We start from the raw sequence: 27,750 nt of genomic DNA on the forward strand, positions 1-27,750 counted from the left end.
TTTCATTAGCGAATCTTTTCAGATCTGCAAAGTTGCTCCAAATTTTTGCCATGTTGCCTCATGAAATGCAGCAATATGATCAAAAGGACGAAACTTTTTGTTCAACCTGACGGTATAGATAAGCGTCATGCTAACACGTTTGGTCTCCCATGGAAACAAAGGAAGAGCGTGCTGAGCCGGAGACAGAACACAACATCCCCCTTTAACTACAATCGTGGCCGGGCGTAAGACAGGGAACACGTGGTTCAGCATGTGAATTTTGGCAGCAGTTTAATTCCCGAGTGGTAGGCGACCTATAGTGATCATCAAGTAGCGTGAAGTTGTGAAGCTCAGGCCAGGTCCAGTGGGATGTGCTTTTAAGTACAATGCTGAGTGTTTGCGTTGCTATAGCTTTATCCTTACATCCTGTCTTGTGAATACGTGAACACCTTATACTCTAACACAAGGGCTTTTTTTAAATGCCTCACGGGAGGGGAATCCTATAAACCTAACCAGTTGTTTAATAAAAAGAGTCGCAAATATAGCCTTTTTCTAGCTTATAATAGCCGGCCATTCCTTCTTCCTACTAATAAAAAGTTCACTGAAGAGCTTATGTGTGCCTCTGTAGGTCTATAAAGCTAGGTCAGCCATTTTTCATACATCTATGTTTAAAAGTGCCAATCCTGCAGTGACCTATTACTATCCAGTACAATAATACCTACTTTTAGATTAAGTAAAGGGTACCTCCAGAGGTCTGAAGTTCCCCATCCCAGATGGTGATAACCTGAATTCTCTCTCTCTCTCTCTCTCTCTCTCTCTCTCTCTCTCTCTCTCTCTCTCTCTCTCTCTCCCTCCAACTCACACTTAACCCTACTCCTGCTCATAACTACAAGCCCCAGCCACTCTGGACCTACATCACATGAAGATATTCTCCCATAAGTGTTGCCTGCGCAGAGAGACGGTCCTCTTGTGTCCTGCGTGTTGCCTCTGGATAAATTATTTCCTCTTGTTCTGTGCCGGTCCTAGCTGGCGGCCATTAAAGAGGCATGTTTGCTTGGAGGACGAGGAAGAGGAGGATCCCATCCCATCCCTCTCTCTCTCCTCCACTCACACATTTTCCATCCATCCATCTCTGCATCTCTCTCTCTCTCCCTCTCCCTCTCCCTCTCTCTCTCTCTCTCTCTCTCTCTCTCTCTCTCTCTCTCAGCATTCTCAAGATGGGAATCTTGCAGCATTATTCTGCTTCGCCATCTGTATAAAAGGTACAAATACCTTGAAATGGGGGTTGTATGGCAGTTGGCCGTGACGTCAGCTCGTCTGATGTAACGGCGCACTACTAGAAGATGATGTCAAGGCCCCTAAAGATGTCACTTGTCGATAGAGCTGAACTCCATGAAACTTTGCTTCAATCCAGCAGACATTACTCACAATATCAGCACACACGTAAGGGTTCAGATGAATATACGTTTATTGATATTTCTTGGTTTGTACATAGATAGAATTACATAACTACTTAAGTAAATCCATTTCTTGATTGGAGGAATGTACCATTTTTGGGGGGATGTTTAATCTGTTGTGTAGTTAAATGTGCATTTGGATATTGTTTAAGGGTTTGGATTTTTTAAGGAGGGGAATATCATTAATTGTCTCACATTTATTAATATGATATAAATCTAAATGAATAGTTTGTTTATTCATTAATATTATAATTGTTTTCTTCTGTTAAATGGACTGCTCTTATATGAGGAGCCAACCTATAAATAGAGTTCACTTGAGCCAGTCAGGGGTAAGATGAGTGAGGGAATGTCTATGTACAGCACCCTGGGATTAGTGGTGGGACCCAGAGGGGTGATGCCAGCCACAAGGCCTTAGTTCGATTGTTTTGTCATTTTATTAACACAAATTCAAACAAGATGGCAGACCAGCTCTGCCGATTCGGCCTGAGAAGCAGATCCTCACAAGTTCATCCTTAACAGGGGGTCCTTGTGGCTCCTCCTTTGAGCCGGCAGTCGAGGTAATTACAAAGGCAAATCGACGTCTGCGTAAATCGGGTGAAACGGCATGGCGGGAAAAGCCTTCTGATGACGTGTTATGTGTGGGAACTGCCACTGTGGGATTTAAACCTTCCTGAAGAAGCAACAGAGTAGTTAGCAGCTAACGATTACCTCGGACAAAGAGCTGTACCTTTCTGCTCTGAAACGCTTCCTGCTTCCGCTCCCTTTCTCCTCAAACGCTTTTCTGGTGGCTTTAACCCCTATGCTTCAACATGCTGTATAATGATGCACAGCAGCTCTGCTTTCGTTTGAAGAGTTGAAAGAGGAAGAGAAAGTCATTGTTTAGCAAGCAAAGTTGCTGCCCGACGTGCGTGCTATATGTCACCACACACTGACGCTTTTGTGTTCAACGTCCTGCCTCTTATTCCAGAAAGCCTAAAGCTATGCTAAAACACACAGTGAGGCATTAGGCCGGCTTTGTTAAGTTCTGTGGAAAAAATTCAAGCTGACATAATGAAGGATCATCTTTATGGCAATATGGCAGGATCTGTGTTTAAAAGGGGCTTCTATCTCGCTGTCTGACTCACGCATCCGCCAAGCTCCCACTATAAAGAGGGTCCTTGTGGATTCACATACTCAGACACGCACACATAATTTTGCTTCCCAATTAGCCAAAGAGCCATACTTGGAAGAACCCAATCCATACTTTGTGTCTGGACAAGATTCATGCTTGTTTATTGTATAGAGATCGTTCCAGCATCCTACTACCTGCTGCCTTGCATATTATATATTGCCAGTTCCGTCTGATGCAGTAGATCCTATCCTGGCTTTTATTATATGAATGTTCACTCAGTACGCAGGGTTTTAATAAACCACCGATTATGGATTTACGATGGCTACGTTGAACACACTTTTTGACATCGAGTCACTCATGGTAATCGATCATCATAGATCACTGTAAACTGATTATTCAGCCCATGCGAAACAAATCTGTGCATGTATGCATCTCGTTAGGCTCCTTCAGTCCTTCCTGAGGTTGTCCCCTCCTGGGTCCCACTGACACATGAGTACCACTCACAAGGGCCCCCGGGGACTCATGAAGGGGAGGAGCCCCTCTTGTCTGGATCATTTCTCAAGGTTTACTCCATCTCCCCACTGGGGGGTTAGGTTGTGAGTGCTTCACACACTGTGGCCATAACTCCGGATCGATGCTCCACCTGCCTCTTCTCTGTTGTGTTATCTGGCTGCCGGGCCGGGGAGCTCAAAACTTCTCATCTCAATCAGATGAGATGAGATTTGGAAATCCCTTGATTTCTTTCTGCAGGATCAGACAATCCAGTCGTTGTGATCCAAATCAGCCTTTTCAAGATGACCAGATCCTGATTATCAGTGATCAAAGTGTATGTAGCTCCGACAGTTGGTTTAAAAAACAATGGACTGAGCTTATTTTACCTTTTGTACCTGATTTATATTCTGATTTATAAGGATTTATATTTTGGTCTGATAAATGTTATAGGGGTAATACCGATTTTTTTCTCAAAATCAAAGATCCAAATCGTCCCAATCCCATATTGGGAATGTTCTTACACGTTTGGATGATTTGATCCATATTATAGGAGCCTTTGGATTAGCTCATCGGATCTGATTCAAAGTGACCTCATGCGTAGCAGAATTGCTATCAGACCACAGCGCCCCTCAGAAGGAAGCACCTCAGGAGCTGTGGCCTGGGGAGATCATTGACAGACGGCTTATGTGTACATGAACAGTTAAATTAAACAGTGACTCTTCTTGGTAGAGGCGTAGAGTTCCCATAAAAGTCTGAGTGGTTGGCCAACAGCAGGTGACCGGTTGAGACAAAAGTCAGTGTCCTCAAGGAAAATAAAATTCTTGGAAAAACAAAATAAAATAAAATGACCATAGGGTCCCTTTAATGTCCATAAATCTAAAATAAAGAATATATCCAATGGGCCTTGTAACCAAAGAGTTCCCAGAATAATCCAATAAAATGACTGATAGTAATTGGATTGTTATGTCTTATTTTATATTGTATTCTATGCAGTATAAAAGCAATTGCAAGAAAAGAAGCAAGAACATCGGCAAATGGTATAGCCTACTGTGGGCAGGAAGGTTCGCTCAGGAAGCTCAGAACAACTGCCATAAACAGGCATGTGTCAAACATTTCTTAAACAACCATGAACCTGACTGACGGGAGTTTTTTTTCCTTATGAAGTCTGTCATTCCATCCCTGGAAGTACAGCCCATTCATGTGACAGACATAGGCTAAGGCTGTGTATTGTCACAAATGTTTTTAAGCTAACCATATGCAGTACATAATCCAATCATTTGAACTCCAAGGCTCCTTGGCATTAGATTAAAGACTGTTGAGTTAAGGCCTAAAGTTTGGAATGGATATGTTGATGTACGTACAGTTAAAGCCTCTCTAGGGACGTGGAAGCATCAAAGTGCAGGATGGACAGCTGTACGGAACAATGGCTGGCTTCAACCACAAATCCTCGCAAACAGAAGTTGGGAAGCTAAACCGGTACAAGCAACGTATTGGGTCAGAGTAGGCTGAGGGTAGCTGAGGGTATTCCCACAATGCAATGCATTGTGGGAATACGCAACAGATTATTCTTTACTGTTCAGATGAACTCTGTCTAGCTTTATGGGGAAACTTGTTAGTTGAAGTTCTAGGATGTTGCCCTCTTTCGTCATAGTACCCATGTGACTGGAAGTCCCCCGGCATCTCACATCGGCCCTTATGTCGTTAATGTGCCCAGGCAGTTTGGTGCTTTCGCTTTCCATTTGCACCTCTGCTCTGCCATTGATCATCGCCAAGTGATCCGTCTATCGGTCTTTTAGCAGGCATGGTTTATATATTGTGGTCTGAATTGGGAATAATGAATGACGGATACGTTCATCTCCTGAAGCAGAGGATGCACCATCGGTACTAAAAACGCAAAAGATAAAATCAAAAAAGTGAAAGCAATTCCAACAGTACCCAAAATGTTATTTCATATTCATATGTTAATTCGTATTTCATTAATTTCATGTTATTTCATATTCATATGTTAATTCGTATTTCATTAATTTCTTCACTATCTAACATAAACATTGCAGCCTTACAAGTTGTTAAAAATAAATCCTTTCATATTTTACCATTCCATTGTCTGGAAGTGTGAGGCCCACACATACTTCATTATCGTAACCCTTTTCTCAAATGAATGCAGTGCTAACAGTGGTGGCTTCATTAAGGCTCGCAAGTGAAGAAAAACCCTCACTGTGCCCAAGTTCCCCAGCCAATTGTTGAGACGTCCTAGTCTCCGTAATAGTGGCGGAGAAACGCTGTCTTATCATTTCACCTCACCTTGAAACAGCAAAATGCCGATATACCACAAGGCTTCTCTTGTATAACGCTGAACCTTGGCTTTTCAGCATGACAATGAAAGAAAGAAAGGACATCTCGGTAGGAGGCAAAATAAACAAGCGCTTGCTTTGTGCATTAGTGTGATTAATTATTTTCGGCGCATGAAATTAGCCCAGTTTTATTCCTTTTTTTTTTTAAGGGAGTAAAAGTGCTTGTCAAAGCAACCATGGCAGCTGATATTTATGGCCTGTGGTGGGCTTTGCATTGCTGCCAGTATGGCAGTCTTTGTAGTCCGGGGCCCAAGTGTGTGATTCTAGGATATTTATCACTGATCCTACCCTTGAGGGCCTTCTGCAAACTTGTCAAGGAGCGATCATATGCAAAGGCTCACTGAACCGCACTGGGATTCGTCAGTCAGTGTCGCCTTTTTCCCCCGACAACAGTTTATTTATTTTTCCCACAGATTTAAAGTGGTGACATTGTATTCTTTCCATTCATTCTTGTTCATTAGAAGTGTGCCAAGGAAGCAGTAGGCGCAACTCTCGCTTCACGCAGGAAATATTTACAGAATTTCTCTACCATACAAATGTTCACATCAATCTTTGTGACTCAGTCAGTCAGAATTCATGTTTTCCCCATTGGATTTACATGGTGATGCTTTTCTATTCAGGATGTCTTTCAGAGAAGATAGTGAATATAAAGTAGCTGAAGAATGCTGGAACAAATAAGCCCATTTTGATTCCACACTAGAAATACACCTCCATACTACTTCCATATATCCTTCTCTTCTTTCCTACTCCCGAATAAGTTGTATCGCGGATGTTCTACCAGGTAACATTATTCCTGTTTGTAGGGATAGCCAAAGTAAGCTAAAGCGCTAGCTGTAGCTGCTTAAAGACACGAGTCACTAATAGAGAAACATGGGCCATTAGACGAGAAGGGAGTGTACAACTTCCACTGAGGCCTTCATCTTACAAACCAAATAGCCGCCATAATAGGACAACAACAATAGCAGAAAGCCAATGGCCGCTGTCGCGAAAACAGAACATAGCGGGTTCCAATAATTTCAGTCCACTGTAATGGGATAGAAAAACACTGCAATTTTTGGCCATTTTCTGAAATGGTAAGCAAGAGTGCCCTGCACACCGCTAATAACAGCCCTTCATGCTACCTTTGCTTTTAGAGGGGATTTTTTTGGGTAGTCCGACCATTCCAGAGTTAGAAGTTCCATTTGGTCAAAGAAAGCCTTTTAGGAATCATTAGGGAACTTCTCCACTAATTTATTTTTGAGTGTGTGTCAGGTATTTCTTTCTGTTAAAAGAGATTTTCATTCTAGATGCTCATTTACTGCAAAATTAACACGGTGAGTTTGCACAAAGTGCAGAGTACTGTGTGTGTGTGTGTGTTTGTGTGTGTGTGTATGTCTGCAAATGGTCAAATGTGTATGTACTTATGTGATTTGTGCATCTGTTAAAGGTGTGCATATGTGTGTGTATCCCTGTGCTTTAGAGGTGTGTCTGTGTGTGAGTGAGTTTTAGGTGTGTATGTACGCATGTGTGTGGCTTTTAGAGAAGTGCATGTGTGTTTGTATGTGTGTCTTTTTCCGGTGTGTGTGTATGTGTGTCTGTTTCAGGTCTGTATGTGTTTGTCTGTAAGAGGTGTGCTTGTGTGTGTCTGTGTGTGTCTGCGTCTGTGTGTGTGTGTGTGTGTGTGTGTGTGTGTGTGTGTGTGTGTGTGTGTGTGTATGTGTGTGTGTGTGTGTGTGTGAGTGTGTGTGTATGTGAGACATGCATACTCATTGCAATAGCAGCTCTTGGCATACTCCTTTTGGCAAATTTGACAAGTGAGGATACTGAGACTGGAAGACAGGTGCACGGAAGCTTACTGGGGCTTTCACAGATATATACTGAATGTGTTTGGGTGAAAGCATAAAGCCAGTACACAGACAGCTTACGTTTAGGTTTCCCTTATTGCCGACATCCCCCTGTTGAATATAAGTAGGCTGAATACAACCATCTTTCATCCATTTATTTATTTAGTTCAATTGAAACTCATTATAAAATTAAATTTCTTTGGTAATTAGACAAAGATTACATTTTGATCATGTGCCTTCCCTAGTCGGTGATGGAGTCCACATCATCATCTTTTTAAACAAGCCCTGCAATCGTTTTTTTTTTATTGAAACGTGGGAATATTTGTTCTGCTCAGAACACAATGCCACATTACAAACAAGCCCGAACAAGCAAATCAGCCACAGAAGCCGACTGCACACATTCCCACTGTTTCATTTTCCAGTTTCTCCTAAACTTCTTGAACCCCAGGCGTTGTTGGCAGGTGCACTGTGCACCAGTCCAGAATGGCCTAGCTATGACCAGAAGGGGTTCCTCCAAAAAAAATAGAATTTCAAGTGCTTTACTGAATGGAGTCATTAGGCTTTTTGTAGGGAGACAAAATGCACTGTAACTGACTACATAATCCGAAAGCTACCACCTGAATTTGGACGCTAAATCCTACGTGTGTAGATGTTTCAATTTGCAGGCCTATGGGCTTGACTGTAATTGTGAATGTATTGTTGCAATATTGTACATATTTTGTATTATGTGTTTGTGTGTGTGTATGTGTGTGTGCACGCGTGGAAACGATTGCGACGCATAGAGCAACCCCCCCCCCCCCCCCCCCCCCCCCCCCCCCCCGCGCCCCCCTCCCGTTTCCCTTTAATGCTCAGAACCTTGATGAACTGTGCGGTTGCCATGGCAACGACTTTTCACAAGCGGGCGAATCGCCGTGGTCCCCGGTTCGCTGCCGGAGCCCCTGACTCCACACGGAGACTCAGCCCCCGGAACCGTGGTCGTAGCGCACCGGGAGAGGGCTCCAGGCTCACCCCATGTGTCCCTCCCACTCTCTCGGATTGTATACATGCACGTGTCAACATCACGGTGTGACTGTAAGAAAACACGATGCTCATGTTCGCCATCATCTTCAAATGATCATGATTATAAGTGTGTTTGAGTGTTTCACAGTGTTTGAGAACCCTGTGAAACTGTAACTGCGATGTGATGCATTTATTTTCATCTTAGAAACAATTGGAGACGCACAGAAATCAATCGACTAGGCCCATGCAATGAGATTACAGCAGAATTTAACAAATGCTAATGTAGGCTTTTTGATATCGCTCCATTACATACCACTCGCGTCGTGTCATGAAACGAGGTGGCAGGAGATAAACCCATGTTCGCGGAATGACATCAAATTTTCATGAGAATTAGCCTAAAAATAGATTAACAACGCTCCAGTTGAGAAGTATACTTTGAGGCTGGTACGCTCAACAATGCCCCCTGCTGGAGGCCAGACACATGGACAAATAAATAAATAATTTTGTTTAATGATGAAAAGAAAAAAAACATGTCTAGCAGATGGGATGGAGAACTATTTAGCAACAGTGAATAGTAAACAAATAGTTGGCCTACAAAGTAATAATTGTTTTTCGCAAGTGTGTTGTTTATAACCATGTTACAGGGTAAACCGCAAACCAAAATGACCATGTTTACAGTCTCCAATGTCAATATTTATTTTTTCATTTCACAACTGTAGTTGTGAAATGAGAACAACATATATCAAACGTTATTTCAGTGGTTTTGGATAGGCTCCCATTTCAATGTTTGTACTGCTGAGAGCGCAATGACTTGCAATGATCAAATAGCATAAGAACCATGAAATAACTAATAATCAACTTATTCTGTCAGCACCGTGGCTGGGCTTGTTGGGAGGTTCTTTAAAGACACCCCCCCCCCCCCCCCCCCCCCCTCTCCCCTGAATCTCCATACTTACTTTAATTTATTTGTAGGCATGAAGCCATAATCATGTAAACACTATGACTCATTCAGGGAACTGCCACGCTTTGATATTAAACTCTGTACTTATTATCTTTAAAGAACACCACACACACACACACAGCCACACACACACACACACACACACACACACACACGCACACACACACACACACACGCACACACACACACACACACAAACAAGGAAAGATAAGTGTATTTTTTGTGCTCATGTGTGCGCACACAAACACACACACACGCGCGCGCATGCAAGCACACGCACGCACACACACACACACACACACACACACTACACTAACGGACATTGGCAGGCTCTGTTGCATGCAGCAATAATTTTAAGTGGGTCTGACCTTTTCCATGCTTGGTTTTGGATTACGTTCATGTTCACTTCATCATGTTAGTAAATAATGAGAATATCGCTTCCTCCGTGCCTGTGATTTGTTTTAAATGCCTTTCTCATTTGTTTTAATTTAATGTGTGTCCTTAAGCTCACGCTCTCTGTGATATGATCGCGTCAGGTTTGTCTTGCAGAACTCATTTCAACATTGGATTAACACTGCCATCTAGTGCACAATACATTATATATAGCTGTATGGCGCACAGGCTTTAATCTAGTGAATTCAGATATATGTGTTTAAGGCATCTTGCCTAAGGATGTCTACAAGTGAGGCTGCATAGTATGGGATCAAACTCAGTGCCTTCCTTGCCTGGTTACCAGCCCCTGAATCCCTGCCCACTTAAAATAAGAAATGATATTCAGGACGATTATCAGGATAGTGCATTTGGCCTGGAGGTCAAAAACCTTATCCAACACCACACAATGCTGAAATGTAATTAATTTTTGTTGAATGGAAGTTGCCAAGCATTGGTTTTAACCATATCACCTCATTTAACCAATAAGAAACTTGTATCGTTAAACCTCAATGTACGCCAAACTCCAAAGAAATGGAAAATCAACACCATTTCACCATAGCATTGATCGAGCAACATTAGAGAGATTTAGAGGGAGACTATCGCAGATACGATGACGATCAGGTGTGCTGATGGCCTTTAGTCTTCCACAAGCTGTGTCACTATCAGAAAGTTATATAAAATACTGATTAAAAAGAGGGCGATGGCCTTGTCAAACCGTCCCGATTGGTTCATTTTAATAATGCTTTGGTGAGTTTGCCTTCTGTGACGATGTGATGGGCGGAAGGTCGCCATGACCCACGGTCACTCCGCAAAGTGATTTCACTCTTGACACATAGGTCCTGTAACAAACACACATAGTGCTAATTATCTTGTCCAAAAGGCACTTAGGCAGCCCACAGGCTATTAGAGATGTAAAATGGCCCACAGTGGTGTGATATAGGGCCCCTCCTTCCATTTCCTTTGGTTTTAAATGAAATCTCTCTCTCTCTCTCTCTCTCTCTCTCTCTCTCTCTCTCTCTCTCTCTCTCTCTCTCTCTCTCTCTCTCTCTCTCTCATTCAGCCTAACACCATCTGGCGAGATCAGTGCGGGTAAGAGAAACAGAGACGGAGGTAGTTAGCACACCACTCGTTAGTTACCGCGCGGTCATTATGTCCCCTTTGGCTCTAAAGGTTTTAAATGAACATTTGGCACCAGGCAAAGCACTTTCTGCTTTGGAAATGGCGCTTGTGTTCATTACATTGCACTCAAATCGTCATACACATAAGCTATATTGCTTATTTGCACAAACCACGTTGCGAAGGCCGTTTAGAGTCCGTCGAGTCGAACTGCCTCAGGCGTAACACGGGGTTCGAGGGTGAGGTTATGGTGACATTGAACACCGCCCAAGGTGGTTCGATCGTACTGCTCAGGGGGTCAGTTTCACCGACACACAAACAAAACTAAGCACACAAGGGCAGGTGACCCCGACCATGTAAATACAACTCTCGGCCCGCAAAGGCCGGTCAAACAATACACACACAACGTCCCGCTTTTCTTTGTCTTGACAATCCATAAACACACATGGCCCCAGCCGCCTGATTACCGTGCCTATTTACCATGCTGGGGAAACCAAACAGAAAGAGGGAGAGGAGGCCTTGGCTTTGGATTTTGCTCATTACCTGCTTAAATGGTGGCAAACAGGAAACAGCTGTTACCGCGTATTGCCATTCCAAAATCATGGCGTCTCGCACTCCCACTCGAAATCCACTGCAATGTACTCTGCGCTATTCTGTGTACTGCGTTTATAGGATGTGATAATAATCCACACTTTGCATCAGACTCCATAAAAGGCGGGTATTTGCTTTTTGCGATTTAATCGGGATGTCAGAAATGATACCATTTTATTCATCTAGAAGTCTGTCTCTGCTCTCTGCCAAAGAGGGGTTGGAAAGATTTGAATAGGGCTGTTTTTGTGTTGTGAATTTGTTTACCTTCAAGGCAAATTCTCTGAACTATGTCGGTCAGCGATAATATCGGTATTGGTGAAAACATTTTGGAAAATACCTCTAAAGAGGTGGAAAGCTTAACCAACTATGAAGGACAGTGCGTTATCTATGGCTTGCAGACAAATCTGAATCATTGACTCAAGCTGAAATGGAGCTCACTACTGTAGCCCAGAGAAAGTTGAGGCGGTACGGTAGTGTTCCACAATATCAGTTTCAAAATGGTGTGAGGAATCTGGAAGTAATACAAAGCAAACAATTGCTGCGTTGCTGCATTTTAATTTCATCAAAATAATTTCTTTAGGTGAAAAATCAGAAATGTATGACCTTGCCAGCCTCCTGGAAAAGCACATTTGGATAATTGTTGTTTGCGTGCATCTATTTACAAACTTGATTGATTGTTGATACATTTGAGTCTTCTATTGCAGTGTCCTGATTGAGACTTTCATTGGATTCTTGTCATTCTGCAACATCAAATATTCAAGTCAAAAACATACAAGGCACTCTGCTCAGACACTGCTTGCATGCATCTGGAGGAAAATTAACACAGATCACATACAATGCTTGGAACACACACACACACACACACACACACACACACACACAATCTGAACCATTTTAATTGTAAAAACACACAAACATGTATTTGTGCTTGCATACACACACAAATACACACACACAAACACACACAAACACATTTGCAGTCTGTAACATTTTAATTAAGATTATATTTCAATTAAGATCAAGCAGGCAGGTTATGAGGCTGACGTTTCTTATGCGTGGTTCTGTGTTGTGTTCCCAGTAGCCTCAGTCGCCTGGAAGTTTGCCACCGCGAATGGAGTGGAAATCGCCTGGCGGTACACTGTGTACTATTTCCAGAGCAGAAAACATAGATACAAAAAACATGAAGACCAACACCATACAGTACAGTAGGCTTATTTAGCATTGCAGTCAAGTTGCTCATCATGCTTGTTTTGGGAAGTGCGTTCTCTCCAACCCTACCTTGGGGAACCTCACGCTGACGTCAACGCTGTCGGCGGAGGCTACGACCACCGATGCAGCCATTTCCTGTTTGTGGTTGCTGTGGTGCTCCTCCTTGAAGGCCAGCAGCAGAGCCACGCCTGGGATGTATCGGTCAATACTGGGCGGGTGGACGGATTGGAGGGGTGGAGGATATTAGCCACATATGAGCACATCGTGCTGAGCCACTCGCTAAGACCTGAAGAATCATAGTCTACACACAAAGTTTATTTTAGCATTTTTATGATAGAGCTAGGTAGGAAGGTATTGGAGATAGAGGGGAGGAGCTTGCAGCAAACGACCACAGACAGGAATCGAATCAGGACTAAGCCTTAATGGTACGCGCTCTACCCGGTGAGCCACCAGGGCATTCCATGCTTCTCTTATTTTAAGCTGCTTAGAACGACTGTAAGATGAGGGGACGAACCAACGAGGAGATGGTCCTGCCTATTGTTTCGTTGTAGCAATATTGTTCGTTAGATAGTGTGTATTACACTTTGTTTAAGTTATACTTTCCTTGCCATGTGTATGTAGAATTGACTCCGGAGTATGAATGATGATGGAACATACCCCCTTGTGATTGTTAACCTCGCACTCTTGTAGTTGCTCCATTCCACGAGGTTAAGTGAGTGATAAGCAACACTGCATGAGAGGGTGTGCTTTACCATCATTATACGGGCACACGGTTAAGAATAAGGAGCTTGAGCAGAGCTATGTACATGCAAGCATCACTGAACTGCCGATAATGACAAGAAAGCAAAGAGGGAAATAATTTATTATTGAATTTAATATTGATACTATACCACAGTTTCCGAGGAAAAAATATATACAATCAAAAATAAAGTGCTAATGTAGGGCCATTCGTTCTCAAAACCAAACACTTACTGCGAGTTGTATTTATTCAGTTTCCCTGAATAATTACCTTAAAACAATCCGTACACGCCTACACAACCCAAAAGGTATTTCACTACTGGATCACATTCTGGTCTGGTTGACCAATCAGGACGCTTGGTCTGAACTACCTGTGCTATAATTAGACCTTTAATCAGTGTTGCCAGATTGGGCCAGATTTCCCGCCCAATCTGGCAACTGGCAATTGCCTGGCCCGATGGCCCTGGCCCAATCTGGCAACACTGCCTTTAATCCCAAAACCCTGCCCTTGGTTTCCGCCAATAATATCCCACGATGGCTCCTTCCTCCCCATGGGATCCGTGTCATGCTCCTCACCTCTTGCCCATGGCCACCATGTACTCCGGGACCTTGGCCCAGTGCAGCGTGGCCTTCAGAGCGGGCCTGGTGCCGTGCTGGTGGGACGTGCCCACCTGCATGGACATCGAATAGGACTGGCATTCAGCCCCCCACCTCACGTGGGCCTGCTCCACACACACACACACACACACACACACACGGATATTCATGAAGTAACACGCAACAAGAAGAATGACTCCAAATATCCTACTCACACTCTCGTACTCACACTAGGGTAGGATGTCTCTTTGTTCAGGCTTTTTGTATCCACATAACCATGTCGCTGGTTCTCATACACACACGCGTACTTGAACACACACACACGCACACACACACAAACATGCTACATCTTGTACCCATTGATTACAACTTGTGTTTTCACCTGCAGCTATTTTTTGGGATCAAAATATAAAAGCGACACACACACACACACAAACACACTAAACAGACCGAACGCCAGTCACCTGGTGGGTTCAAGGGTCCTTACTTTGGCCAGGGAGTTTGCCTTCTGCACCACGGCGTTGGTGCACAGCTTCCAGTTGGCCGCCTCGCCCGTCTGGGACACGATGAGCTGCACGTCCTCCAGGTGTGCCTTGGGGGTGTAGTAAAGGGACGCGTCGAAGCCCTCCGGCTTGATGCCGCCCATGGCCAGCGCGCGCACGTTGAAAACCGCTTCCGGAGACGCCTCCAAGATCTGAGGCCATCGAAAAGGAAGCTGTGAGACACTGGTTTGTGTGTGTGTTTGTGTGTGCGTGGGTGTGTGTGTGTGCGTGTGTGTGCGTGTGTGTGTGTGTACGTGTGTGTTGGGTAATTCAGTTTGAAGGTCAACCTCCCTTGCTGTGGATTTCATTGGGGCTCAAAGATTCTATCAAGCTGATATTTAGATTTATAATTATACAGCTTGCTGGCTTAAAGGTCTCATGGCAGCTGCTTGTTTTAAACGTATAATGCCTTTTAAAACAAAACTAGAATAGCCAATTATTAAAATATGGAAATGCACAAAACCCCCTTGATTCATTCATTCAAGTATTAATTACGAAACCAGTTTCACTTTCATTTGGTAACCACTTTAACTTTCATTTCATAAGATATCATGAAAACAGGGCTACCTCTGTGACAATATCACGTGGCGTCTGCGGGAGGTCCTCTGCGCTGCTGGACCCCGAATCGGACCCCAGATGATCCAGGGCCTCCTGGGGAACACAGGACACAGCACACGTATTAGCCCGGGTCCCCGTCCACAGAGGGGGTGGTGGACGTGTGCACGGGAACCAACGCAGAGGAGGTGACCTCGGGCGGCGGATACCTTGGAGAGCCTTCTTAGGGTCTCGAGGAGCTGCCTGGCGTTGATGGGGTGTCTGCCGGGACCAGCGTTCACCTCTAGGTGGATCTTCTCCACGGGCTTGATGGGCTGGACTGAGGAGCAGAGGGGAGCGAGATGGTTGGGAATACAACGAGGAACGGGATGTTTGCTTACGTTGATCGTCTGCTTGGTAAGATCCAATCTCGCACTGGAAAAGAAACATGCCTTCGAGGTGTTTGATATAGGTAGGTTAAAAGGTCAGGATGATGAGTTAATCCCATGAGGAAAAGTGTCTCTGCCATTTCGATCAGTGCTTTGTTTTCACTGTATACAAATATATAACAGTATTTACAATTGTGATAAGATCTAATCATTCTGTTTTAACTGTATCATACTTCATGTGAATTCATCCTTTCGAATGTAAAACAGACATGGCAGTACCTGGGACGATGTTTATGGCGAGGTGCGTGTACCCCAGGAAGTAATAGAGGGGGTACTCTTCCTGGAAATAGGCTCTCTGTAGCTTGGACTCCACGCACACGCCCAGTCCAAACACCGTACTCTCAGCACACCTCTTGGGGGCCGGAGTCCACAGGTTTGGGAACACTACCTTTTAAATGACAGAGAACATTTTCTTTAAAAAAAGACAGTGTAGGTCGGATTTAAGAGACGTAAAGAGAGACAGCAGAAAAGAGGAAGATGGTATAAAAAAATAGAAACCGTCCCCTCGTTCCTCTCTGGTCCCCCACTTCCTGCTCATCTGTGTTGCATTCGCGCACCTGTGAATGACAGGCGAAATGGAGTCTGCTAACCAGAGGCTTGAGATCAGGAAATTGATGCCCTGATTCAGCATTTCACTCCCTAAGAGCTGGGGACAGATTGTAAATTACACTGAAATGATAGCTCTTAAATCTCACCTACAGCACTTTTCTAACAAATTACACTGAGATTATAGCTCTTATATCTTACTTACCAGCGCCATTAATTCTGGAATCTCCCCAAAGATGCTTATATTACCGGTCACAAAAAGCCCATTCAAAAATGGAAAGAATTTTCCGCCAATATATTTGTATGGGCTTTAGTGCATTCACGGACCAGACAGCGGAGACGAACAGAAAAGTAGGTTGAAAAAGACGGGATGAAACGTAGCATAGAGAGCCCTCGAGCCACCGAAGTCATTCCATGAAAGGGCTTCTTAACGGTGGTCATACCTGCGGCTCGCTCTTTACAATGGCGGAGCCGTTGAGAACGATCTCGTCGTTGGAGTCCCTGGCGCTAGGCATCATCGGGGTCATCTTGGCCAGAGCCGGCGTCTCAATGTTCCTGGATACCGCGTACACGTCGGATCTGCGAAACAGCGATGCAGTGGTGAGGCTGTGTGCCTGAAGGTCTACCTTGAGGCGTCATCGAGCTAAGCGATCACCTGAACTCACCTGAGCAGGTCATTAAAGGTGACATTGTATACCACCAGGTGTGAGTGCCCTTTTGAAATTCTGCCTCGTCAGACAACACATATGGGCGTGTCCACCTAGATGTGTGCTGGATAGATCAGTCTACCAGCCTACCCAGTGGACTGTAGCAAACATTGCTCATCTATCCCTCATACATCTAGGTGGACACGCCCACTTGTGAGGTCAGAAGAGGCAGATTTCTAAAACGGCATGTAACAGCTAATCACACTTACGTGGTATAATATATCACCTTTAACGGCATGTATCTAAAGTTAAAGACAACTCTAAAGTCGCATTTGGGTTGACATTGAACATGATGTTGTGTATGTTAAAATCTGTATATTCCAGAACAGAAGCTTCAATAAAGGGAGTTGAAAGGATGAAATGCATGGATGCCTGCACTCACTTGACGGAGACGAGTTCTACAGGTGCTCTGCAAGGGGGGAAGTCCAGCTCAAACTTCTTCTCGGCGATGTTCATTTTGGCTGAGAACTTCCATGGGATGGAGGTTGGGGCTTTGGTCTTGAGCTCTGTACCGAACTGGAACAGCTCAGTGTTGATCCCGTGGAACAACCATAAGTCTTTGGTGGAACTGAATGTTTTTGTCGTTATAAACACGCACACACACACACACGCACGCACAAACACACACACACACAGACACACAGACACACACACATATAATTCATGTGTAGTTACAGTAGAATACATATCAGTTACTTTTTTTTTGTAATGTTAAATGTCCACATGTTCTTGAGTGGAAACGTATCACGTGCCATAAAGCCGTGTAAACTTAAAACATTTGGGGAATAAATATACCCGATGAAACCGTCCGTCTCCAGAGAAATGTCAGCCGTCAGGAGTTGTCCGAGATGGTCCGTCACTGGTGGGCTCACTGCCGCCTTGACTGCAAACCAGACCAAGCTTATTATGGCAGGGCTAGGGTTCAGGTTAGGGTTAAGATTAGGGTTGTATTTAAGGGTTATATGTTAGGTTTAGAGCTAGCGATAGGGTTAGAGTTAATTTTAGGGTTAAGATTAGGGTTGTATGTTAGGGTTTTATGTTAGGTTTAGAGCTAGCGATAGGGCTAGAGTTAAGGTTAGGGTTAAGGTAAGGATTATGTGTTTGGGTTATATGTTAGGTTTAGGGCTAGAGATAGGGCTAGCGTTAAGGTTAGGGTTAAGATTAGGGTTCTATGTTACGTTTGGGGCTAGAGAAAGGGCTAGAGTTCAGGTTAGGGTTAAGATTAGGGTTATATGTTAAGGTTTTAGGTTAGGTTTAGGGCTAGAGAGGCTAGCGTTAAGGTTAGGGTTAAGATGAGTGTTATATGTTATGTTTTGGGCTAGGGTTGGGACTAGTGTTATATCAGTGGTTCCCAACCTTTTGGACCCGTTAACCCATTTCTGGCTTTGAAAGTGATTGCAACACCAACTTTATCTTTCGTGGATCTGCTTCCAAAGAAAATATTTTTTATCTAACAAGATCTGCCGGTTATGTCAATGTCCAAGTGACCTTAATCGCAGTCGCTCTACTAGACTAAGTAGACTAAATGATTGCTTGCAACTTGTGAGACCTTCCAAAACAAAACTCGGTTTTCTAAAACGGATCAGCAAAGATCTATACCTTATGTTAGCAATCTCCTGCCACTCTAGTCCTGCTATCACTAGGATTAAGGTTAGGGTTATTTGTTAGGTTCAGTACTAGGGTAAGGGATAAGGTTAGGGCTATATTTTAGGCTCAGTAATAGGGTAAGGACTACAGTTAAGGTTAGATCTAGTACTAGGGTTAGGACTAGGGGTCAGGTCAGGGATAGCTGTTAGTCTTTAGGGTTAAGACTTGAGTTAGTGTTAGTGCTAGCTGTTCCGGGTCAGGGTTAGGGTTTGATATACATCCATTTAGTCTCTAAAAGCGGACAGCTTCCTTACCATTAGTTGTGATGGCGTTGACTGATTCGTAGTATTTGCTGATCTCTATGGGGAGGCCCAAGGTGCTGGCTTGGAAGTAGCGGGTCTCGAAGATCAGGAAAGCCTTGGTCATATGCGATGAGTAACCTTTCTTGAGGTCGTCAATGATTCCAAAGATAGGACTGTCTTTCAAAGCAGTGGGACTGAATGCCTGTGTACAAAAATAGCAAAACAACATTATTGATTATTATGTTCCGTGTCCTGACCTTTGCAGAATCAACGTTGGAGTGATTACAAAAATGTTTACTGTACCGCATGAGTAATTTTCTGCTGTTCAATTTGATCATAATTATTAATTAATTATCATTATCGTTTCGTATCTATTTTCTTACCTTGATCAAACTCTGGACAACCTCTTTTTTTAAATCAGCAAAGAACCATTCTTGACCAGAGGCCCGTGTGAAAAATGTCATTAGAGGCTTATCACTTGGTAACTTCTCCCAGCCTTGGATCTGAAAAACACAGTCACAGTCAGGACTGACACATAGTCCATCTTTCACATCTCACCGTGGTGCTCACACACTGGACAATTACACATTCTTCTATTCATGTGATGAAACACATTTTGTAAGAATCACATTCTTTGTTGAACATCAGTGAGCATCTCACCACTTTAAGAACCGCCTGTAAGTCAGTCAAACCCAAGTCGCCAGTGAATCCAGGAATGTCAGCGCCAAACAGCTCCTTTATCCCTTCAGGTCGAATGCCACACTTTAGTGTGAACGAAAAGAAGGGAAAAAAACCACAATTGATCATGAAGCGCTGAGCTATAGAGGGTGCAGTCTCTTTCAGCCTCGAACAGGTTTCATTCAGATACCTCCAAGAGCTGCAGAATCCTGCCGATAAAGTAGTATTTCCCTTTCAGCGTCATCTCAGCGGGGAAGATGTCTGCTTTGTCCTTGAGCATCAGGAACTCGGTGGCGGTGCCCATCAGGAAGTCATCTGAAGGGATGTTAAAGGTGATATATTATACCACCAGGTGAGTGTGAGTGTGATTAGCAGTTACAAGCCGTTTTGAAAATCTGCCTCTTCTGAAATCACAAGTGGGTGTGTCCACCTAGACGTATGAGGGATAGATAAGCAACATTTGCTACAGTCCACTGGGTAGGCTGGTAAATTGATCTATCCAGCACACATCTAGGTGGAAACGCCCACTTGTGATGTCAGAAGAGGCAGATTTTCAAAACGGCTTGTAACGGCTAAAACACCTGGTGGTATAATATGTCACCTTTAACAAACAGGGAGGGAATCCCGGTGACCTCAGTATATCAAACACTGCGTTTCACCTTACCAATAATGATATTAAGTCATTGAGCGTCCCTTTAATCCAAAACGATTTACAGTATTCTACATTAAAGAGTGAGTAGGTCGCTCAGGGATGACTACTGACAGACTGAGGACATTTGGGTTTAAACACTGAACCTTCCTGCGGGAATACACCTTGCCCTTACAGCTCGACTATCCTGCGTCCCAAATGCACTTGTTGTTAAGACTCCGTACCGCTGAACCAGTCCATGGTGATGGCCTTGCTGAAACGGAAGCTCAGGCGACCGAATTTGGGGGCCAGGATTTTGACAGCCATGTTGCAGGTGGTTGAACTAGAAGAACAAACGCGATAGAGAGACAGAGACAGAGACAGAGACAGAGAGAGAGAGAGAGAGAGAGAGAGAAAGAGAGTTACATTTGACACTAAACATACACATTACTGGCTGACGTCTGGAGGTGTACAAGAAACGGAATGCTTAGATGGTTGAATGTGAGGCATGGGATGTGATTAAGTGATAATAAATTCAGCATTTTACACAAATAATGCTGGTTTTGTAGCGCATGACATTATAATGTTCACATTTATCTACCCACTCAACTTTAAAGAGGAGTTATTCATAAAAGCAATATTTTCAGCCAATATTAAAACAGCACAATAATAAAACACTGTTGAGGGTAAAAAACTATACACTGTACACAGCTATACGCTCAGGCGCCTCACGCACAAGTAGTGGTTGTCTGATGCGGTGGAGCGGGCGCAACTCTTCAGGTAGGAGTAGGCGAAGCTGGCCACCTGCAGGTCCGTCTCCTCCATCAGGTGGGAGGTCAGCATGGAGACCAGCCCCGTGGGGGGCTTGGTCTGCAAGAGGATCGCCAGGATCTGCATGCGCAGCTCGGCCGGGACGTCCCTCTGCAGAAACAGGCTCAGGCCGATCTCCTGGACCTGGGGGCGAGATTGGGGGACATGATGTCAAGGGAAGTCCACTTTCGATTGGATGGACCAACGTTGGCCATGGCGGACATCTTGGTTCCAAATGGGCTGAATGTGGATTTCCCGGATGAGGCCCGTAGCCCTTTCATTACAGTGAGAGTCTACAAAGGCTTCACAGGCCCTACATTATACAGCCACACCCACTTACCCCACCTAGGCCATCTAAAGGGATAGAGAAAACCTCCCAAAACCCCGAGGGAGGGAACCCAGAAGAGGGATCAGTTCGACAAGTGTCAGAAAATAAAGGTTAAGTATGAAGCTGTTGGAAAAAACGCGGAAGAATCCACAAGGGAACATGTTGAATGGTTTGAATTTGTCGACTTATCATTCAAAGTATCAGCATTATTTGATCACAGCATAGCGGTCTAAGGTGCATGCTTTTAACGACTGACAATTTATAACGACCTACTTTATGACGAATTAGAGTTTATAACGTCCTACAGTTTATAACGTCCTACAGTTTATAACGACCTACAGTTCATAACGACCTACAGTTCATAACGACCTACAGTTTATAACATCCTACAGTTTATAACGACCTACAGTTCATAACGACCTACAGTTTATAACGACCTGCAGTTTATAACATCCTACAGTTTATAACGACCTACAGTTTATAACGACCTACAGTTTATAACATCCTACAGTTTATAACGACCTACAGTTCATAACGACCTACAGTTTATAACGACCTACAGTTCATAACGACCTACAGTTCATAACGACCTACAGTTTATAACAACGTAGTTTATAATGCGACACTCAGAGAACTCGCATTGAATTCTTCAATCTGATAATCACATCAATAATCATATCAACGGTACGGCGGTCCCCGGTTACCGTGTGGGGGTCCCGGGCGGCGATGAGCCTCAGGGCCTGCACGGCGGCGCTCTGCACACGTGCGGGGAGCGCCACGGGGTTGGCCGCCACGGCGGGCAGGAAGCGCAGGACGGTCTTGATGCTGGCGGGGTGGCCGGCGTTGCCCAGGGCCTTCAGGGCCAGCACCATGTCCGCCTCGCTGGCCCTCGCCATGCCGTCAAGGGCCATGTCCAACAGAGGCTGAGGGCCCCCCCCCAGGACCCCAGCCGATGGGGAGAAGGTTACTAATGCACTTTTATTTAACGTTGCCTTTATACATTTATTTTTTATTGTATGCCTATGTTTCAATGTGAGGCCCTTTGAGTGTGCCTCGTGTATGAAAAGTGCTACATAAATAAAGCTGCCTGGCCTTGCTAACCGTTTACAATGTCGATCAATGAGATGTATATATAAATTGATCTGAGAGCTGTAATGAATGTGACGTCACAATAGTAATGTATTAATACACCATAGTATAATATGTATGTATGTGTTATAGAATAGACAGACAACATAAATGTCATTTGTTTTATTGTAAAATATCAATTTTATAAATTAATTAACACATGTATCATAAATGTATAAATTATAAATCAAATTGTATTATATGATATGATGAGGTTTAAAAATATGCAAGTATGTTTTACCATGCCAGGAATCAAGGACAGAAAGCTAGCAAAGCTGAACGATTTGAAGATTTGGTTTGATTTCCCGAATGTGTGGGTTTACCTGCACAGCAGTGACGGGGCACGGTGTGTGGTAGGCGCAGTGTTTGTACACCAGGGATCCATACGAAAGCACCACGGTGTGCCACACAAACTGGTCCGACTTACTGAAGGGAATGGTCAGGAACCCCTGGGTGAATCAAAAGAGAAAACACCCCACGCGTCGTGTAAAGGCTCAGTTATGGTTCCGAGTCGACGCAACGCAATGACCACGCAGCCGCTTTTGGTTCTGCGTCGGGTTTTAGTGAGTGGACCAATCACAGCCCTCGCCGATGCGTTGCCTCGATGCAAGGTTCCAATTTTTTGGAGGTGCACGTCAGGACGCAAGGAGGGTCCACAAGGATGTAAGGGGTCCGTAAACCCCCTTGCGTTGCGTCGACGTAGAACCATAACTAAGCCTTGAGCCGTGGTCCTGTGTTCAAACACGGTGACGACATGGTCGAGATCTTACCTTGGCCATCTCGATCAGCTCGGGCTGGACCTGCAGGTGGTTGAAGGCCAGCACCAGGGTCTGCCAGGCCTCCATGGAGCCCAGGTCTCCGGCCTTGAAGCGCACCTCCAGGAACCGCAGGACGCGTGCGTCATTGACCTCCACCACCAGGTTCAAGAACCAGCGTCTGATCCACGGCGACAGATGGACCAAGTCATGGGAATGGGTGGGTGTACAGTTTTAACAATTATTTTCTAGGAACTGCAGGTGGCTTAAGATTTTGTGTTTCCGACTTGTTAAACTGAATTCTTGATATGACGTTGAACATCATGGGAAAGGTTGGGTGCACAGAAAAGGGAGTGGGGTATTCGCTTCGGCTCAGACCGTCTTTTTTTTTTTTTTTCAAATCGATGCATTCTGAAGCTTTCACAATTATTTTCGAGGAGGCTGCAGGTTGATAAAGGTTTTGTGTTGTCCACTAGTTCAGTTCAATGCTTGCTGTGACATTGAAGGTGGGGTTGAATGTCTACCTATGTTCAGCATTTCCTGCAAACTGCTTCCACATGGTGTCTAGTCCCTCGAAGGGGACGACCCTGAGGAGCTGATAGGCCCTCATCACGTCTTCAGTAGATTCGCTGTCCACCTGGTAGAGGTTATTCGCAGCCAAACGCTTGACCAGCTCCACAATCTAGGAGACAGATCAAATAGAAGATACATGATGTAATAAATGAACAAACATCACACAAATTGGTATATTGTGATATACGCCTGTTATGATGCCTGTTTTATTAATTGAAAAGCTCTCATTAGAAATAATCACACTTTCCATTCCAATCCGCCCACCTTTATTCAACATATATTAAGTCAAATGATTATGATCAAAATGTCAGATTTGTTCTTTAGCTAACTCCTCCGGCATTTTGACACTTTTACCCTGGCCATACTGCACAATACAGTACATCTCCCAGTTTATCCAGTTTTAATTTTATATATATTTACAATATTCATAATTTCTATTAAAACGTACATTGTATTTTATTTTATTCTATTTTTATTCTATTGTATTTTATTTTGTTTTTAAGCACAGAAAGTATGTCACCCAAACATTTCACTGCACATCCTGTATGAGATTGTGACAAATAAAAACCTTTGAAACTTGAATCTAACTCTGTCTTTAGTTAGATTCAATCCATCATCACCTAATCCATCATGAATAAATAGCATCCTGCTGTCATATGTAACATGTTGACATCACCCAGACGTCGCGTCCTTACCCTGGGTATGGGGTTGTCCAGGTTCTGCATCATAATGGGGAGGTTCGCTTGGTCGTTCACAAACTTGTACACAATGTTTCCCTTGGGCTCCATGGCACCTGAGGTGAGGGCCTCAGTCGTGTTCGTCACGCTGATGAAGACCAGCTCCTTCCTGCCAGAAGAAGGACACTGAGAAGCACGTATATCTCGAAAAAAGGAACCACTGTAGAACGGGTAGGCGCACCCTGAGATCTATCTCGTCTTACGTCGCCAGCATCTTGAAACTGCCGCCCTTTACGTTGAAGGGGGTGAAATGCTGTTGCTCTAGGGCTGTTGCCTTGGTGATCACCCCCCCAGCCACCGTCGGTTTGACAGCGTGGACGTACTTCACCGTCGCCATGATGGATTCACCTTTCTGGATTCAGGAACATTCACACAGAGAACTGAGAAGATCAACCATGGCGGTCTACACGACAGCGTGGACGTACTTCACCGTTGCCATGATGGATTCACCTTTCTGGATTCAGGAACACTCACACAGAGAACAGAGAAGATCAACCATGGCGGTCTACACATAAACCTCCCTTACTTCCGCTGAATTCACATGTATTTGGATGCTGCAGTGTATATATACTGCATCTTCAGTTTATATACATTAGACACTGTTTTTATGCGTATGTACAGTTGTGTCTACGGGTGTACTTATCTACAGGTATATTATAGCTATATCAAAATATTATTCAATAAAGGACGGGCAGGGCTCTGACCACCAATCGTGGCAGAAGATTAACTCCCTGTTTCAATTTCATGTTCTTTTGTTCGTTCTTTCTGTCTTTCGTTCAACACTTTTTTTATTTCTTTCTTCGTTCAACACGATAGCTACTGTCTGTTGCTATTCTTCTTGTTATGTGTCGGTTGGTGAAGTTTGAAATGTAAACACCTCATATATGCACTGAAATATGGATATGTTGTTCAGACATACGGTCCATCAGGAGAATATCAGGAGAATATAAGGATTTACACGTATATCTGAAAGCAATACGTGTAAGTCCTGATGTGATTCAGGAGTCCTCATGTGATTCGCTGGGGGGATATTGATACCTCTTTTGCCACTTGGTCTGGGACAGCGGTGGCCATTCCGCGGTAGAGTACAGCTTTCTCCTTGCAGACAGTGATGTCAACGACCTGTGTGATGATCATCTCCTTGGCGGCGTTCTCCTCTACTGCGTAGTTGCTCTGACACAGCCCGTGGAGCCCCAGCTGTATGGAACAAACAACGTACAGCGCTTAATGCTATGCCTTACTTTAATGAGCTGCCTTGCAGCCTTACATACACACACACACACACACACACACACAAACAGAAAACTACCAACAAACACACACAGTCACACACACACACACATACCAATTAACATAACAACAAACACACACACACACATACCAACACACACAAACATAACAAAAAACACACACACACACACACACACAGACCAACACACACAAACACAACAACAAAACACAGCAACACACACACACAAACACGGACACAACCAACAAACACAAAATAACAAAAACACACACACACACAAAAACACACACACCCACACACACACACACACACACACACACAAACACACACACACCCACACCATTAAGAATCTGCTTGTCACGCTTTCATGTTCTGGAACGGTGAATCTATAATTAACACATCCACAAGATCGGGGGTTCGATACCCGCTGGGGCCTGTCATGCTATGAGTTTCAGGTTTGTTATCAAACGCTTAAGCAGCAGTTCAATAGGTGCTTTAAATCAAAGCCTCCTCATGTGAGAACAAGAGGTGAGATCAACTCTGTGATGCATCGTCAGGAATTTAAAGGGAGCGTTGAAGAAAGCCATCCACCAAACAGCATATTACGATTATGTTATTATGATCGTAATGAATGTTATTATAAAATCATTGTAAAATGTAATGATTATGATTCCTAAAAAACATAATTACGATGTACTTTGATCCCCAACCTCCTCAACGGTGTAGAGGTTCTGGGTGGTCTTCACGGTGAGCTGGAAGAAGCCCAGTATTCCTCTCACGATGTTGACCATGGTGTCGGAGGTGCCCGCCGGGGCCTGAATGTTCCCCACGTGGCCCCCGGCGTACTCAAACATGAAGGGCTTGGCCAGCTGAGCCGAGATGCGCGCGGCCAGCTTGGGGGCCCCGGCAAAGGCGCTCTTACCGGGGACGCCGTTGAACTCCTCGAAGGCCACATCGGAAACCTGTGAAGTAGAGAGAGAGAGAGGGGAGAGAGAAATAAAAGAGAGAAGTAGAGAGAGAGAAAGGGGAGAGAGAAATAAAAGAGAGAGAAGTAGAGAGAGAGAGAAGTAGAGAGAGAGAGAGAGAGAGAGAGAGAGAGACAGTTAGTTGCAACAGCCCTTCCATACCATTCCAAGTACATGCGGTATATATCAGGTCTCTATGTTTTTTTTGTTTCATGTTCTGTGCTATGGATCCTTTGAGATACAAAAGGAATGCATGAATACATCATTTATTTGGTGAATGTGGTGTATTTTTGATACATGTTCTCTATGGCCAACAGCATTAGTCCACAAGTTTAACAGCTTCTCATCCTTCATCGCTGCTCAAAGCAATAAACTATACAATTTGATGTTCTTGGATCAATTAATCCTGCAGGTAAAACTGACTTCAAACAGTGCTAGAATCAACCACAATTAAGAATTCCATTGAAGTTCAAGGCTAAATTACTATAAGTGAATATGTGATATTTGAAAAGGTCTTGAAAATTCGATGGTAAAACTTTTGACATTAACATGATAAAAATTGGTTATAGTTTATTGTATACATTACCAACCCTGATTGTAGCAGTGGGTGTATTACCTGGAGCATGAACGTTTGTGCAGATGCACTGAAGATCTTCACCTTGCACGTCAGTCTTACCCCGGACTCAGCAAGATGCGGCAACCCTCGTCCAAAATTCACCAGGCCTACATATTTGTACTCGTATGTTTTCTTCGGTTCCAAGCTCAGATCTAAAAATCCGCATAAATAATATTATTGTGGCCTGCTGTTTGCGTAATTCATGGGTTTGAATAATGTTCTGGATAAATCAACATGGGACTCACCATAACGAAGACTCTGACTTGCTAAAAAGTGTGAAAAAATAATTTTTATATATTGCAATCAAAAACAGATAAATAATGAACAATCTTGAATATCTATGCCTTAAAATAAGGTTTATAATATTTTTTAAAAGAAAGATAAAATGTCTAGGCTTCCAACTTTAAACAGAAAATAAATTAATATCAAACTCATAAAGCACCTACCGGCCAAAGCCACAAGACAACAGAAGATCCAGCCCCACATGGTGAAGATCAGGACCTGGCCCTAGTCTTCCTCATGTCCCTTCTTTATATACACTCTCATCATTCTCCAGTGGAGGCTCAGTGCATGGTCCCCTTCACAAGCAGTTAGCAGCTTTGCGTCGAAGACAAAAAGTAAACAGATGGGGGTACACTGGAGGGGACACTGCCTGTCGGCGAGGTTTGATATGTTGGACGAGACAGGATGACCGGTGAGAGTGACACAAACGACCTGGTAAATAAACAACACTCCTGTTAAGCAGTTGCACAGACCAGCG

General features: G+C 43.9%; 1 protein-coding gene across 1 annotated transcript; it reads right to left on the reverse strand.

Moving 5' to 3' along the window:
- Positions 1-12,361: 12,361 nt before the first annotated feature.
- On the reverse strand, positions 12,362-27,476 carry vtg3 (vitellogenin 3, phosvitinless; the record flags this gene model as incomplete). The annotated part of the gene is made up of 26 exons (XM_079739319.1): positions 12,362-12,457; positions 12,591-12,729; positions 13,836-13,981; positions 14,344-14,550; positions 14,966-15,049; positions 15,163-15,272; positions 15,601-15,769; positions 16,371-16,506; positions 17,017-17,202; positions 17,430-17,517; positions 18,536-18,725; positions 18,907-19,026; positions 19,184-19,285; positions 19,392-19,516; positions 20,075-20,172; positions 20,566-20,783; positions 21,672-21,890; positions 22,419-22,544; positions 22,866-23,031; positions 23,375-23,532; positions 24,119-24,269; positions 24,364-24,512; positions 25,199-25,357; positions 26,120-26,371; positions 26,991-27,142; positions 27,437-27,476. 26 exons carry the CDS (start codon positions 27,474-27,476, stop codon positions 12,362-12,364), a joined length of 3,786 nt encoding a protein of 1,261 aa, XP_079595445.1.
- Positions 27,477-27,750: the final 274 nt, after the last annotated feature.

This window comes from Pollachius pollachius (assembly GCF_949987615.1).
Source record: "Pollachius pollachius genome assembly, chromosome: 7".
NCBI classification, from domain to species: domain Eukaryota; kingdom Metazoa; phylum Chordata; class Actinopteri; order Gadiformes; family Gadidae; genus Pollachius; species Pollachius pollachius.